The sequence below is a fragment of the Epinephelus fuscoguttatus genome, linkage group LG8, assembly GCF_011397635.1.
Source record: "Epinephelus fuscoguttatus linkage group LG8, E.fuscoguttatus.final_Chr_v1".
NCBI lineage: Eukaryota > Metazoa > Chordata > Actinopteri > Perciformes > Serranidae > Epinephelus > Epinephelus fuscoguttatus.
The window spans coordinates 14,603,210-14,619,843 of record NC_064759.1 but is presented as its reverse complement, the minus strand read 5'-3'; the positions used below and the strand labels follow the sequence as shown (position 1 = coordinate 14,619,843).

Below are 16,634 nucleotides of genomic sequence, written 5' to 3'. Positions count from 1 at the left end.
GAATCTGTTTTTTGTTGAATTTCTTATCGCTTTTAAAAATACTCGAGATATTTTCGAAAGTTTCGTTAAAATTGCGAAAAGGTCGCGCAGCTGACAGCCATGCGTCATCTGTGCCGGAGCGCATGACTCCACGTCATGTGACAGGATCTGTTGTTGCCAGCTAGCAGCAGCTGCACTGGAAGAAAACAGAGCAAGAAAAAGTGTAGAAAACCTTAATTTAAGACACTGAGAATTATGGATTTTACCGAAGCGAACTAAAACAAGAGTTGAGCTTGTTTTATGTCACTGTTTTGATATGTTGCTTTTTATATAACGGCCTTTTTTTGGACGTCGACCAATGAATGTCCCTTTGTGAAGTAGCATTGAGCACCAGTCATTTGTTGAACTTGGCTCTGTGCTGAAGGTAAGACTATCCAATATTCATAGCTGTAATGACCCTGTGTAAACCCAGTGTGACCTAGTAATGACTGACCAGGAGCAAGTGTTATGTAATAAACTGCTTGTTAATGATCACATCAAACTTAGACACACTCAGTACAGTAAACATTTGTTAAACTTGTTATCTCTCTCTCTCTCTCTCTCTCTCTCTCTCTCTCTCTCTCTCTCTCAGATGAATGCTCTGGTTGCTCTCTGTCACTTCTGTGAGCTCCATGGCCCTCGCACCTTGTTTTGCACTGAGGCACTACACCCTCCATCCCCGTCCCCCTCATCCCAGGCAGGTGCCCCTGTGCCTGGAGACAGGGACCGAGATGGTGACCGGGAAGGTGAAGGGCTGACCATGAGGGCCAACAGCTCGGCCTCACAGAGAGGAGAAATGTGTGAGGTGAGCGGAGAGAAACAGGTTGAGGACAGAAAGTCAGCTTATCAGAAACTTATCTCCACTTGAACCAAACTCCCCTCTCCCTTCCCGTATTTTACATCACAACACTTAAGCAATAACTTCTTGGTATGCAGGTCAGTACATGGTCCTGTTATGTATCTCAGAGTCCTAATTTTCCTTTCCTCCTTGCCTCACAGGGATGTCGATCTCTTCCTGCATCTCACCCAGGCTTTGTGAGCATCGATGATGAAACAGGCATACGCTTCCTGAGCCACCAGCATCCCAGACAGCCACAGCTATTCAGCGTGGTCCGCCAGGCTTGCGTGCGCAGCCTCAGCTGTGAGGTAAACAGTGACGTACGTCTGCATGTATGTGTGTGTGAGTCACACATCCCATTCACTGAATAACCTTTTGTCGCCACATAGACTTCTACCTATTTTCTCTCTGTCTCTTTCTTCAGGTGTGTCCCGGTCGTGAAGGGCCTATTTTCTTTGGAGATGAGCAGCACGGTTTTGTGTTCTCACACACCTTCTTTATCAAAGACAGCCTGGCCAGAGGTTTCCAGCGCTGGTACAGTATTGTCATGGTAGCAATGGACAGGATCTACCTTATCAACTCCTGGCCTTTCCTGTTACGCCACCTTAGACTCACGATACAGAGCCTGCAAAGCACAGCCCTCAAGGTGGGTGCATAACATGTCTTTATTCAGTTTACTCAAACAGAAATCCGAAGACTCATTCCACAGGTACCTATCAGGGCACCTAACGTCTTGGTAATGTTCTCTCCACCAGGTGTTTGACAGTGAACAAGGAGTTTGTCCCCAGCGAGCAGCGAGGATGAACAGTGTCTTCTCACCTGCAGTTTTCCCACATCAAAGGAGTGGCAACGCAGCCCGATCACTGACCTCTCTTACCCAGCATCCCAACCTCTGGGCCAGCCTGCACTCCTCCTTTAGCTGGTGAGTCGCTATCCTGTCAGCTCCACTGTGACATACAAGCTGTCGTCTGTAATGGCTCACCGTGACATGTGGATTTGTGTCTTCACGTTGTGTCCAGGCTGCTGAAAGCTTGTGGTAGCCGACTGACAGAGAAACTGCTGGAGGGAGCCCCCACTGAGGACACGCTGGTGCTCATAGAGAGACAGACAGGTAGTCACAACGAATGTGCTCACTCAAACCAGAAATATCTTATAATGCAAACTTTGATATTTGTAGTCAGGGTATCGTTAAAAAAATTACGATACCCGTAACCTTAAACCAGTGGTTCCCAACTGGTGCAACTACAGGGTCCAGATGTCTCCTCATTCTACAGCAGGAAACAGGACTTCAAAATAAAAGCTCTGTGCCGGAAATTCACTGTACTGAAAAAGGAAGTGTGTCTTTCACAAACTCGACATGTTCCTGAGTCACTTCTGGACCATGAACCACCGTCTTAAAGTAACATGGCAGCATCTCAGAACAGTGAATTGCTAACGCCATCAAAAATACCGTCCCCAACTTCACCACACCACAGATTGTATTGGTTATTGCTGCTGCAGTAGTGGGCCAATCACATGTTGTGTTAAATCTAAGAACGCTTGCGATGATTGGCTGCGAGCTAAAACACACAAATGGTCTTATTTTCTAGATCTGGATACAAAAATGATCAAATGCAGGTGTCGTTTGACTGGAGATGTTTTGGTACCACTGGTACTGGATTATTTTTTGTCGATACCTCAAAGATCTCGAGTTCCGATACCCAGCCCTGTTTACAGTAACATAAAACTTATCAGGAGAAGAAAGATCATTTGCTTTGGCAGTACTTCAAAATGTCTTGGCTTCCAGTTAAGGTTCTGCTTCTTGCTAGAGGATGATATCAGCAGATGTCATGTGTTTGCACAATGTGCCGTGGTTTATTATCAGTCTGAAAAGCCTCCTGTGAACGTGTGATTCACTGGGTCAGTCAGTGCGGGGACACTCTTGACTAGAAAAAAAAACAGGGGCTATTCACTGAGCCATTGTAATCAAATGCACAGCCTTTCCAGAAAGTGTTTACACAATTATTAGTCAAGATTTAGAAAGTGATTAAAAGATTTACAGAGATATTTCCGAGTCCAGCGCAGCTCTTAGGTTGTGGAATTTTAATACCCTGTCCCATTTATTAATATTGTAAGTACATAGATTTTATTTCTGTAGCACTTTTCAAAACATGAGACAATACAGTAAAATAATTACATCCTCAGTATTATTTCAAATGAAAGCAGTTCAAATAAAAATGTCAGTTTGTGTAAAACATTTTTTAAGTTTCTTTTCCTTTCTATTAGCAGTACAGACTATGTCACCATGATACTTCAGGGGAAGCTGTTTCATCTTGTGCCAGCTCAAATATCTTTTAGTATTTTAATTGACATTAGTCATAGACAGGAGGTGAGATAATACTGTGCTTTTTTAGTTTGGAAACAGGATGTTTAGCATCATGGGCACATTACTCTATATATGGACTGTTGTATGTGACCAGCTCGTAAAAAAAAGTCCTGTGGAATTTCCCTCGCACTGGTAATAACTGTCAAAACATTTGATCACCCACTATTTCTGTGTTTATGTCATTCTCTGTTTATTAAAAGAGCAAGAGGAGGAAATGAGCTGCTGGGAGGGAGCAGAAGGAGGCGGCTCTACTTCACAGCGGCACCAATCAGAGAGCGAGCTGGGCCCTGACTTCCTGTGTGATGATGACGCAAAATTAAATGACTTACCCGGTCCAAAATTTAGGTCCCTGAGGCATTTGAGACAGGTAAACTTAGGTACTTTTTCACAACTGAAAACTGAAAAACAAAGGAGATTAAAAAGCCCAGTTTTATTCGATTGGAGAGTGTATAGTTTTTAATGGTGTTTTGTGTCTGAGTGACTGATGGAAACAACAATTTTTTAAATTGATCCAGTATTTTTTTGGCCCCAGATGTTTTATTGAAACAAGACAGTGATACACAGAGTTTGCACTCAAGCTTCAAGTCATGTCTCAAGTCCTTAACTTTGACATTGAGTACTACAACAAGTGATAATGCGCTCTTCACCAAATGTAATTACATCTTAACTACAGAGTAATAATATGTTGAATTTACAAAAATCATGAATGCTTTTATACATTGTTTATTTGTTAAGCCAAATTTGTCAGAAGATGTTGCGTCTGTAATCAACTCGCATGTTTTACGGACTGGAATTTGTTTTTTGTTAATCATCGCATAGTTTTTTGCACAAGACTAATTTATCTTTTGTATCATTTTTTCCAGTTGCTAAGAAACATAACAGTTCCTCGTGGTTCTTGCTGTCCTGTGCTTGACTGGAAGCTGTCAGATTGGTTCAAACTAAGTGGATCATCTGGGAAATTAAGTGTCGACTTGCTGGGAATGAGTAGTGTTGATGTTAGCTGATTCAGGAAATGAAGGGAAATGAGTTGGCACACTTCTCAAATAACATATTTTAAAATCTTTGGGCTTAAGGGAAAGGTATCAAGTGCGTTCAAGTCAAAAGGATTAAGTCCAAGTGAAGTCGCAAGTCATTGGTGTATAAGTCCTAGTCGAGTTGCAAGTCTTTTTTGATTTTGTCAGGTCTAAAATCATCAAATTTGTGATTCAAATCTGACTCAACAACTGTAACTCGAGTCCACACCTGTGGTAGCCAGGATGATAAGGAAAGAGTGGAAATGTATAGTGCATATTGGTCCAGTATTGAGCGTGACCGCTGCAGCTGGCAGCTGCACAACAGGCTGCAAAATCTAACAGACTCCATTTAAATAAACAGTCACTTTGTCCTCATAAAACACACCTCATTCAGAGTTGACAGGAACAAAATCAAACTCACAAAAACCACCTTAGTTTGTCTTTGCACTGCTCCAACAACCACAAACTCTGGCTTGGTTTAAATCAACCCTTTAGTCACCCTGTTAGATGGAAAAAAAAATGCCGACTCTATGCACGCTAAAACCATTGTTTATTTGGTTTGGCTCAGGTGATAGCAATTATGGCTCTGTTTGTGGTTAAACAAAAAATATCTTACTTATTAACAAAAAGTTCAGACACCTAGAATAACAATCTGAACCTGTCTGTGGCAAAAACAAACACTTTTAGAGGACGTAAATTGACAATGTGCATATGCTCTGAGTAGTTGCAGCTGCCGGCTGCAGCGCTCTCGCTCAATACTGGACCAATTTTTAAACAGAATGTTGTTCCCATCAGTCACTCAGACACAAAAACATAGAAAACAGAGTCCAGGTTAAGAAAAATCAAAGTTACCTGACTGTTAAAGAAATTATTCCACATCTATACACTCACTGTATCTTTGAGCTGTTGCACATTACAGTCTGATATGTCTGTTTCAGGTCCTCGGGGCTGCTGAGTTTCGTCAGCTAGTGTGGCACGTGCTCATGGGAAATCAGGTCATATGGAGAGGCGCAGACCCCGGGCTCATCCAGTCAGCTTTTACAGTGCTCAAGGTTGTTAACTCTACTGCTACATCCCTCTGTGCCTCGTTAACAGTGCTAGTGTTATCATGATGTGGGTAGTTATCAATTAGGACAAGTGATAACACCTGTGACAGTCATTTGTTGAAAAAAGAAAAGAAGCCAGCACTCACAAATGTCCTTTTGGTAAATTTAATAAACCAACTTGGGTGGCGTTACCAGAAACACAGACATTTCGACAGAAAGTCTTCTTCTGAAGAAGACTTTCTGTCGAAAGTAATAAACCAACTTGGGTGGCGTTACCAGAAACACAGACGTTTCGACAGAAAGTCTTAGAAGACTTTCTGTCGAAACGTCCGTGTCCGTGTGTTTCTGGTAACGCCACCCAAGTTGGTTTATTAAATTTACCAAAAGGACATTTGTGAGTGCTGGCTTCTTTTCTTTTTTCTGCTGCTTTTGGCCGTGCACTTGTTGAGTGGATTTATTTTGAGAGTGCTTGCTTCTTTCCTACGGTCATTTGTTGAGCCATGGTGTAAGCTAAATGCACCATTAAACTCTTAACGGTCATTTAACAGTAAACACTGAAGTTATCGACTGTTACGGTTGAAAAGTACTGATGAAATATGATTAATACCTTCTGACACAGCTGCGTTTGATGTAATAGAAACTGATTGGGTTTCAGTTATTTCTCCACAAAGATATTTTTGTGCGTTCACTTACTTTTTTTTCCTAACTTCCAAGTCTTGCCTGAAGACGTTATTATTTCAGCTACCATTACACGCCTTGAAATCGTCTTTGCCCGTACATGCTCCCCTGACCTTTTTAGTGCGAGATACACAAACGAGACGGAGCATGTAACTGTTTTCAATAGACAATTAGGATTCCTTTTTACTGTGCAAAGATATTTGAGTGATTTTTTTTTTTTTTTGCCTGTGATCACTTTAAAATTGTTTTTAATATATTTTTTGGGTAGTTGTAACTGATTATAATCTGATTTTACATGTTTTCAGCTACTTCCCACGCCTCTCTCACAGCAGTCATTTTGACTCGTCATTGTGGGGAAACCAGTGTAACCAAATAACACTAACAATGATTCAGTTCTTTTTAGGTGCTCCAGTAAGCCACAACAGTGTGATAATGAAGCGGCATACAGACTACCTGAAACTAAAGGAAACTAAATCCTTATTTTATTATTTACACTAGTGCTTTTCCTACTGCGACATATCAAAATGTCTTCTGTGCAAAAGGCAGATTAGCCAGAATAGCTGAGTGTGTGAGCAGGGCCATTTTTGTGATCTCAATCTTTGTCCTTCTTCCCATCAGTCTCTGCTCCCAGTAGGCTGTGTGCGTTCTGTGCCATACAGCGCTCAGTATGAGGAGGCCTACAAGTGCAACTTCCTGGGTCTCAGCCCAGATGTGCCGATTCCAATGCACGTCAGCTCCTCAGGTACGAGAGACTCTGCGCTCACACTGTGATAGGTCACTGGATGAAACCTCAAAGAGAGCCGCTGGTACAAGTTGTAGGCTCGCACATGCAGGTTATCTTGTGTTGATTTTCCTTTGTTTGTTTGTCCCGTAGAGTTTTCAGTGTTGGTGGACGTCAGTTCAGAGAGGAGCTGTCAGAGTGCGGCAGTGGGTGAAGACGATATCTCCTCACTTTATCAGTTCACCATCAGCAGTGCCAACACACAGCCCACAGACAGGGGTGAGTGGGCATACCTTAAGTTATAAATAGACACTGTATGTCTGCTGCCAATTTCAGTGTCACAAAATATACTTTCATTTCTCTCTTGATAGTGTATGTCTTTGCCAAGGTTGAGCTGACTTGAAATCATTTTAATCAATCACCAAAAACATTTAGAAATTTTTGATATTCATTTGGATGTGAAACTGCATCCACATACACATAGTGCTGTGATAAGTGAGCCAGATATCTTTTTCATTTAAGTAAGAGCAGAGGTGAATGTGAAAATAGAGGAAAATGTTCAGACATGTCCCATACCAGAACCTGGATCCACATCAAAAACTGATCTGTTCTCTGGATTACAGCCTATCTCTCTACCAGCTTACATTCAAAACTGGTCTGTCAACAAGTTTTTGAGATAACACATGGTCAAAAGAGACCAAAAACAACTTCTGTGTTGGAGGTATTTAAGTTGGCAGGAAACATGTGAAGGTCGACATTTAAAAAAAGGTTGTACTTAGACTTATATAATAGAATAACAATCACATGACAAACTGTCAAATTTTCTTCGATCTCTTTTTTCAGGTCCCACGTTATTGAACAAGCTGGAAGTGGCTCTGTCTAATGAGAACTTGTCTGTGGACGTTGTGTCTCACTGCCTGCTGTGTCTGAAGGAAGAGTGGATGAAGTGAGTATAATTCATACATCTCTTACAAAAGGTCACCTGAGGTTAAAGGAGGCATAGTATACTCATTTTCAGGTGCATACTTGGATTTAAGTTTCTACCAGAACATGTTTACATTCTTTAATGTTCAAAACAACACTTTATTTTCCTCATACTGTCTGTGCTGTAACACCTGTATTCACTCTTGTATCTTGGCGTCTCTGACCCCTCATTGCAGCAGGGGACTGACTGTAATGGAGTTGGCAGCATTTTCTACTGTAGAAAAAATCAGCAATAAAAGCTTCTAAACACAACCAGACATGTTCAAGCAGGAATATGATCCAAAATCTAGGAGAGATTAACAACATCAGCAACCAAAACTACAGGTTTCCCTGATGTTAGGATAAAGTTACATATAGCAGCATACATGCAACCTGGGGATGACTGTAACGGATTATAGCCACACTTTCTACCATGAGAAGTCACCAAAAACAGCTTTTAAACCAAAATCTTCTCAGCCAGATATGTTCCAGCAGGAATATGATCCGAAATTTGTGGAGCAATTGACAACATCAGCAACCAAAACTACAGGTTTGCCTGACGTTAGCATGTAGCTACATATAGCAGTATAGTTGCAGCCTGGGAATGACTATAACGGAGTGTAGTAGCACTTTCTACTGTGGGAAAAAAAAAACACAATGTAAGCTTCTAAACACAACTGGACATGTTCCAGCAGGAATATGATCCAAAGTCGGTGAGAAATTAACAACATTGTCAACATGTGTCCCTGACGTTAGAATAAAGCTACATGTAGCAGTGTACTTGTAACTTGGGAATGACTGTCATGGAGTATAGCAGCGCTTCTGCCTTCATTTCTAAAAGCTTCTGGAACAAGGTTGTTGCAACCAGACATGTTCCAGCAGGAATATGATCCAAATTTAACAACACTAGCAACCAAGATACCATATTTACCTGATGTTAGCATGTAGCCACATGTAGCAGTGTACATGCAGCCAGTGAATGACTAACAGATTATAGTTGTAGTTTCTACCATGAAAAATCATGGATAAAAGACATTCTCCAGCAGGAATATGATCCAAAGTCAAGGAGAATTAACATTTGCAACCAAGATTACATGATGTTCACATGTAGCTACATGTAGCAGCGTACTTGAAACCTGGGAATGACTGAAACGGAGGATCCATGAAAAATCACCAATAGCAGATATGTTCCAGCAGAAATATAATCTGAAATTCGGGGTAAAGTTGACAACATCGGCAACCAGGTTCATATGTTTCCCTGTTGTTAGCATGTAGCAACATGTAGCAGTGTCGTCTACATAATGTAAACACTTGCAGTAGTGTGCCTGGAGCAGATCACCACACAAAGAAATCCATCACAATCTGAAGTCAGCTTGTTTCGAAAGTAGAGAAAACTATTCATTTTACACACGTTTACTTAATTATTTGAAACTTAGGCTACGTTTAATATGAACATCAGACTCTGCAACATTATACATATGACAAAAAAATAAGGAAAACCTTGATAGGTCCTCTTTTTGTAAGCCTCTCATTGCCAAATCTCTTTTTCAGTAAAGTCAAAGTGCTCTTCAAGTTCTCAAAAGTGGACGGCAGAGGGAGGGAGGACACCCAGAAGGTTCTGGCCCTCCTTGGCGCCACAGGGCCGGGTGAGGAGGACAACGTCAGGCTGCTAAAGTTCTGGATGACTGGACTCAGCAAAACCTACAAGAGTCATTTAATGACAGCCGTCCGAGGAGGGGAGAGGAGCCCCAGCCAGTGACAAAGAGGAGGAGAAGGAGGAGGAGGAGGTAGAGGGGGTGAAGTAAATGGAGCTGAAAAGAGGGGATAATACTACTGAAGGGAAAGTGAAAGCAAGAATTCTTTCATTATGAGTTTTGTGAACACTTTGGGACTTTTAGTGGAATGAAAGAGGAATGTCAATAGATGACAGAAATGCTTTGGCTCATCCATTATTGTCTTTTTAAGTAATGAGAAATGTACTGTTCCTAACCCTGATTATTATCCAGCACAGATTAACACATACGGTCAGTTTGGATAATGCATGAGGGCTTTTGTTTGTCAAAGGGAATTATGGTTCATAGTGATATGTGAAGTTTAACTTATTACAAACAGACTTTGCACTTTGTTTACTCATTTTCTGATGTTTTAAAATGAAAGAAATAATATAATCGCTTACTCTGACTTTTTTTAATTCCACAATTGGCTCCATCTTGTGGCGAACAGGAAGAATAAAGAGGGAGTGAACTGGAGGAGGAGAACAGTGTTCCTCTGCCAGCTCCCACTCACTTGTTCGAGTGGCTGCTGGCCAGCAAGCCTCAAGTGGTGTAAGACAACACTTTTAAGGTTTTCTGGTGTCTTGAAATGTACAAAGTGGTTGCATAACACAGCCCCGCTCCAGTACAGCCAACCACATCAGCAGGATTTTAGCTTGTTAATGAGCCAGTCACACAGCAATCCACTAAAAAGCCAAGGGTTTTTTTTATTTTCATACCACAGTTACTTGAGCCTGTTGCGTTCCTGAAGCTTGCAGAGTTTAGTCAATAAAATTCAACAACATACGGCTTTGTTTAAATTGCTGGGGGGCTGCTTTTTCTTTTCTTAACCCGCACCCATGTAACAATTGTGTAATTCAAACTCGTGCTTTAGTCCAAATTAAAAGGAAAAGTGAATTTGTAAATATTAGGATTGACTCTAGCTTTCTTCGTAAAACAGATCTTCTTCTCAGCATGGACGCATGCTACTGTGTCCTGATAGAGTTTTACTGTTTTGTTTTTTTTGTTTGTTTTGCTTCTCTCTGAAAGCTCAAATCTGGATTTCATTTTGCAAGTTTCACTGAAAGAAGCACAAACATAATTTGCAGCAGCTCCGCAAATTAGTTACATATTGACTTTCCTCAATATGCAAGCGACGTATCAAACAGGAAGACGGCACACTGGCTGGATATTTATACCCGTCATTAAACCACAAAGTGTATGTGAAGAGGTTTGGAGTTGATGGTGCCTCTGGGAGTGTTAATGCTTTGCCTGTGGTGACGCTGCTGCTCTCTTGTTTCCTCTTCCCCTCAGCAGAGAAGGGACTTTGGGAAACAGTCTTGCTTCTTTTGGCTTGTTTTCAGAAGAAGGACACAGAAGAATGATTTCTCTTTAACATGAAGAAACAACTTTGCACTTCCTCCCTTTCGTTAGTAATTGAGTCCTCTTGTGACATCTAACAGAGAACAAAAATATCATGACGCCTCACACAACCTGAGGGGACAGAACAACACTTTACAGACGGGATGATGACAGCTGTGCACAATATTAGACATCACGGTCACACCAGCCGCCTCTGTGGAACTGATTTGAGGAGAAATGACTGCAGAAAGCTGTCACACATGGAATGACTTGCAAGTTCTGGCGATGTAGTGTTGCAATCCTGTTTATAAAGGAATGTGATTCTTGATTTATTTTAGAAAAAAAAAACAGATCATGTGATGATTAAACAGGATGATATTGCGCACTGGCTCTTGAGGGATAAAGACCAGGGGATCCACAGGCACAGAGGTGTGGGGGAGAGTCCAAATGAAAAACATACGCTCCAACTGCATGACTAAGCCTCCTTGGGCCTGGTTTGGAGTGGGGGAGGATGGGGGTGAGAGGGTGGGTGTCAGGGAATGTGGGGAGCAGGGGGGAGGGGGCCGGGTCGGTCAATAGTGAGGTAAAACGTGTGGCAGTGGGAGGGGCCGAGACTTAAAGGGAGCAGACTAGAATCCAGCAGGGCACTTTCACTTTGAGCGGAGTGAGGATACACAGAGTGGCCAGAGGGAGAGATAGAGAAGAGGAGGCCAGTGTCTCGCCCGCTTTATCCATTAACCAATTTTCGAGGGAGAGAGGAGTGGTTCAAATTAGGCTGTTCAGGAAGATTCTAGGTCAGTAGTGAGAGGGAGAAAGGGAAGGAGATATAGTACAAAACAACAAAAGCTTTCATAGGAAAAGGCTGCAGCCACTCAGGCTTAAGTGGGAAAATCCAAAGTGAGGGAGCAGGATGGCGTGAGAGGATAAATGAGGCATTTATTGGAAAGTACCAAAGGGACTCAAAAGGAAGGAATGTATAAGGGATGTCAACAAGAAGACTAAATATCAGACGGTGAAGGAGAAGACACAGCAGCGCACTCTGTGTCAAAGACCTCAAGGAAAACCACAGAGGAGGAAACTTAGCTTTCACAGACTGACACAGAGACCCGTCTGCAGAGTGATTGCCGTCAACAAGAGAAATGGAGAAGTGTCCATTCTTAGAAAGATAGGAAGGATGTCACTGCCAGGTGAGAAACAAACACATTTCTAAACTTTACTTTTCAAAGTCTGTTGGGGGAAAAAGGGTGATTTTAGAAGTGGTTATTGTATATTCCTGTTAGGTCAGTGACTCAAAATTTGTTGTGTCATTTTGCGTTGTCACGATAGCATTTCCGGTGTCTTAATTCAATTAGATGTGTTGCAAAACCAGGCCATATTTCATGTTGTTCTCTGCAGAAATGGCTAATTGAGGCAGGAAATGATGTAATGCTTTTTTTGTAAGTATGCAGTTTGAACAAGCTACAAAACCACAGAAAGTTTCCAGCAATTATCTGAATGTGTTCTGTCTCTTTTTCTCTTATACTCATGCCTCCTACAGTTTTGCTGTTGCTATCACTCTTGACTGTCCGATGTGGTGGATGTAACTTTGACTGGGACGTTGTGAAAAACATTAAAACGACTATCGACGCTAATCCGACTGGATTTGTAAGTTACCTTTGACTTGATTTACATTTTCATGTCATGCTTTTGGTGTTTCTGAGGTGTGCTCTCTTTGGTAATCGTATGCTCTCTTACCAAATGTATTTACTACCTTTTAAAGTAGGCAGTCTCTTGTATTATCTGCAGTCAGTTGGCACAAAGAGGTGGTCAAAGGTGAAGATCTTACTCAGATGAATGAGAGTATTCAGCTCTGCCTTGTTATCTGACAACCTGTGGAGTTAACACACGGCAAACAGTGTTTACGACAGACATGCCTAGCCCCATAAAGTCAACAAACAGTGTGTAGTTTCACCTCAGTGTTTAGATATGTTGTTTTCCACATTACTACTCCATTCCTTTCAAACTCGGTCATTACTATAGTTCAGTGGAGTACTCATTAAAGTGTAAATGCTAACTCATTCCATTGTGTGTGGGTGTATAATCATGTTTTTCTTTGCTTTTGCCCTCTCTTCCAGCGGACAGTATTTCCTAAAGATTACTATGTAGTGCACCGCTACACGAAAAGCATGCTCTGTGACAGTGATCCGGTGAGTTGCTTATCAGATAAAAAGGGGAAGTGGGGTTTTTTGTGCGATAAATGGTCCACATATCTTAAAACAGCAGCCTTTTGGTTTCTTCAACAAGGAGAATCGTTACCTCCTACCTCACCTAGAGCTACTGTTACAGCCTTTGTAAATGTTCAGTCTAGCAGAAAGATTGTCGTGCCATGTTGTTTTGAGTCTCGCTTGTAATTGACTAATTGATGTGGTTCTTGCAGTGGTTTCTCACATGTGTTTTGCACACTTAAAGCCTAACTTTGGGGTTGCTGTGTTGCTCTCCCTGCAGTGTTGTGTGTTCCCTGCTGCAGTAGTCCTCCTGGAGTCCTGGCATGTGCTTCTCGGAAACCTCTGGGATGAGCACCTAAATCACTCCTTAATCCTCGATCTGAAGCAGACACTGGATAAAATTATAAAGAGGAACAAAAATACAGAGGTAGGGACTTGCTTTACTTTAAAAAAAAACAAACAAAAAAAACGTTTTGGTGCAGAAAAGGACAGAAATATCTCTGGTTGTTTGACATGTGATGCATTCATTTTTTTGTTTGTTTGTTTCAAACGATTACATGTAAAAGTGCTCCACAACATCCTGTGAATGTTCCTTTGAAAGCCTCCTCTTCCTCTATCGGAAACCCTCATTTGTTCCTTGTTTCTTTTCCTCAGAGGTTCCAGGAAGAGACGGACCTGTCCCAGTTCTCCGCGTTATCTTCCTCTCCTGAAGAGCTCCTCAAGCTAACGTCACAACTTCTCACTCGATGGCTCGAGGTCGGGTGCTTGCCTGAGATCGAAACCTGCACCCTGCCCACTTTGCCCCCCTCTGTTGAGAGGAAGGACTACGGTCCATCGAGGGCCAGACTCTTGACCACCCGAGCTATCAGCAGCGAGGAGGAAGGACAGCTTGACAAGATAGTAGACATTACAGGGCCTCCATCCAGTGGCGGTCCTCCATCCCTATCATATTCCGCTTCTGTCTGGAGCCCCTTGCTATTCAGACTCTACTGGTGGCTGTTGCCATAGTTACTAAAAAAGGATCTTTTTTTTTTTTTTGGATGATGATGCACACAAAATGCAAGACGTTTCCTGGCACTGAATGTTTGTTTTCTTATATATATGTGTGTGTCTTTATCGTGTTTTAATGCAGCAAGCTATGAAGTGACATGCACAGGTTGCAATTAATGTCCAAAGTTAGTTCACGTAGTCCGCTGTGCACCCGTGCTCTGTAACATCACCGATATAAACGTATAGCTATCCTCTCTAGAGCGAGCCGCGAGCTCCAGCTAGCTGTGCTCTTCATGCTAACCAGAGATAAATGCTGAGCAAGCCAATGCACATAAGCCATCGTCTGTTGATGTGGAATTCATCACTGTTTACAATGAATGTTATGTAAATGTAAGATATTACCGTCTATGGGTGTTTACTTTTGTACATTATTGTAAATTAAAGACATGTAGATATATATATAAATATATACATTGTTAGTTTTTGATATAATATCCCAAGGGTTGTAAGCTATATTTATTATGGTCTTTGCTGTTTGTCATGAGTGATGGGAAGTAACCAAGTGCGTTTAAAGGTCCAGTGTGTGGGATTAAAGGGGAGTCCTAGGAGCGGACCCTCTCCTATGGAGTCGGCCATGTTGTTTCTACATTAGCCCTGAATGGACAAATCAAACACTGGCTCTAGCTAGGGCTATTTGTGTTTTCACATCAGCCACCATAGTTCCCTTACAAGTTTGTTTCAGTTCTAAAACTTCACCACTAGATGCCACTAAATCCTACACACTGGACCTTTAATGAACAATTTTGAGGTATTTAAACATACTTAACTTGAGTACATCCATTGTCTGCTATTTTATACTTTTACTCAGCTATATTTTAGAGGGAAATATTTTTCTTTTTACTCACGACATTTATCTGACAGCTGGAGTAACTGCTTTAATTTACAAATATGATGTGCTGTTATAAATTAACCTACGCAACAGTCGTGCATCGACAGTACTAACCTCACAAATTTATGATAGTGTAACAGTCACTTTGAGCGTTTTTCTACATTATGTACTTTTACTTTTGATCCTTTAATATATTTTACAAACAACGCTCACATACTTTTAGAGGAGAGAGGAGGTGCGGACTCGAGTCACAAATTTGATGACTTTGGACTTTACAAAATCAAAATTGACTTTGACACCAATGACTAATGACTTCACTTGGACTTGAGCGTTTTGACTTGATACCTCCCCCCATGGCAAAATTAAGGACATATTTCTCACATAAGATGAGATAAAAAAAAAAAAAACAAGCAAGACAGAAACATACAGCAATCATTTTGTTGTGGGTAATAGTGCTATATTAAAGTGCAATGTCAGTGCTAATTTTTTATGATCAGATTCAGTCGCACTTGTTTTAATAAACTTGTTTTAACAAACACACATTTTAAGAAGCATTCATGATTTTTGTAAATGTTATGTATCATATTTCTGTTGTTAAAATGGCATTACATTTAGTGTAGGGAGCATTATGACTTGTTTGGGACTTTAGACTTAACACTTAGGACATGAGATTTGACTTTGGATTTGTCAGTTTTGACTGTCTTGGCTTGGGACTTCAATTTAAAGACTTGAGACTTGCAAAACTGTGACTTGGTCCCACCACTGACTTTTACTTCAGTGTAATTCTGAGTGCAGACTTTTATCTCTTAGAGTATTTTTACATTGTGGTTTTGCTACTTCTGCTTGAGTAAAAGATCTGTTTGTCAGTAAGAACACTTAGATATTTATATTTTTGTCCAATCTGGTCAAACAAGTCAGATTTTGTTTATGATTTTAACATTCCAGCGACATGACACAGAGTTTGTGCTAAGAGTCCACATTCATGTGAGCTCAGCCGTTACTGCCGGCTCTTTTAAAGACTCATCCCCAGTGTGTAAATGCTTTACAACTATTTTGTAACTGATAAAAAAAAAGAACTGCGAGACGATTTGCAGATGAGGAAGGAATGTGCTCTGGATCCAGCAGGACTCCAGAGATGATCCGAGTCCTGTCAGGATCTACTCGAGAAATAAAAAGTCCACCATTTGGTGCTTGCACTTGCCCCTGCTTGTACACACCCACGCATGTAGGTCTATTGTGCACCGCTGTCGTCAGAGGATCCTCCTTGTAGTTTCATAATGCTTAAAATACAGAGGTATGTAGCTCTGGCAACTATGGGAACAAACTTTTGGCTTGCACCTCGAGTTTTCGCTGACCTTTTTTTCACTGAACTTGTGTCAGAAATTGGGAAAGGACAAACGTAACGCAGCATGAATGCAGATTACAAAGAGATCAACAACATAGTGCTCGAAGACAAAATGTTGGACATATTATGAAAACAAAAATCAGGGCAAAGGCTCAAATGCTGTTCTTCTGGACAGTGGACAGTGCACATGTCCAAGTATCTGTTCCTGGCGTATACTTCAGGAAGAAGAACTTTATTAATCCCTCATTTGGGAAATTCAATTTGCACAGTCTGATATTTACACTTTAAATATCCAGGCTGTGAGGCTGCTGCCAGATTAATTGTTTCCTATCAGTAATCCAGGGGCGACTGACCTCAGTGTCAGTACCAGGCAGTGCTGCTGCAGGTCGCACTCATGTTGCATTCACTGGAAATTAATATAATAATGTGACTCAGCCAGAGCAGGTGTGAG

At 41.3% G+C, this 16,634-nt stretch overlaps 2 protein-coding genes across 3 annotated transcripts; both read left to right on the top strand.

The window, feature by feature from the left end:
- Window positions 1–159: 159 nt before the first annotated feature.
- Window positions 160–11,146, top strand: flcn (folliculin). 2 transcript variants are annotated; one of them, XM_049584741.1, is made up of 12 exons: window positions 160–403; window positions 611–823; window positions 1,018–1,164; window positions 1,281–1,502; window positions 1,612–1,778; window positions 1,876–1,967; window positions 3,422–3,588; window positions 5,173–5,286; window positions 6,577–6,700; window positions 6,833–6,958; window positions 7,523–7,625; window positions 9,194–11,146. In XM_049584741.1, exons 2-12 carry the CDS (start codon window positions 611–613, stop codon window positions 9,399–9,401), a joined length of 1,683 nt encoding a protein of 560 aa, XP_049440698.1. In that variant the 5' UTR covers window positions 160–403; the 3' UTR covers window positions 9,402–11,146. The 2 variants fall into 2 exon arrangements, with proteins under 2 accessions (XP_049440698.1, XP_049440697.1); XM_049584740.1 differs by having other exon boundaries at window positions 1,018–1,176.
- Window positions 11,147–11,360: 214 nt separating this feature from the next.
- zgc:174888 (uncharacterized protein LOC558116 homolog) lies at window positions 11,361–15,248 on the top strand. Its single transcript, XM_049584743.1, has 5 exons — window positions 11,361–11,942; window positions 12,293–12,399; window positions 12,870–12,941; window positions 13,240–13,386; window positions 13,614–15,248. Exons 1-5 carry the CDS (start codon window positions 11,930–11,932, stop codon window positions 13,965–13,967), a joined length of 693 nt encoding a protein of 230 aa, XP_049440700.1. The 5' UTR covers window positions 11,361–11,929; the 3' UTR covers window positions 13,968–15,248.
- Window positions 15,249–16,634: the final 1,386 nt, after the last annotated feature.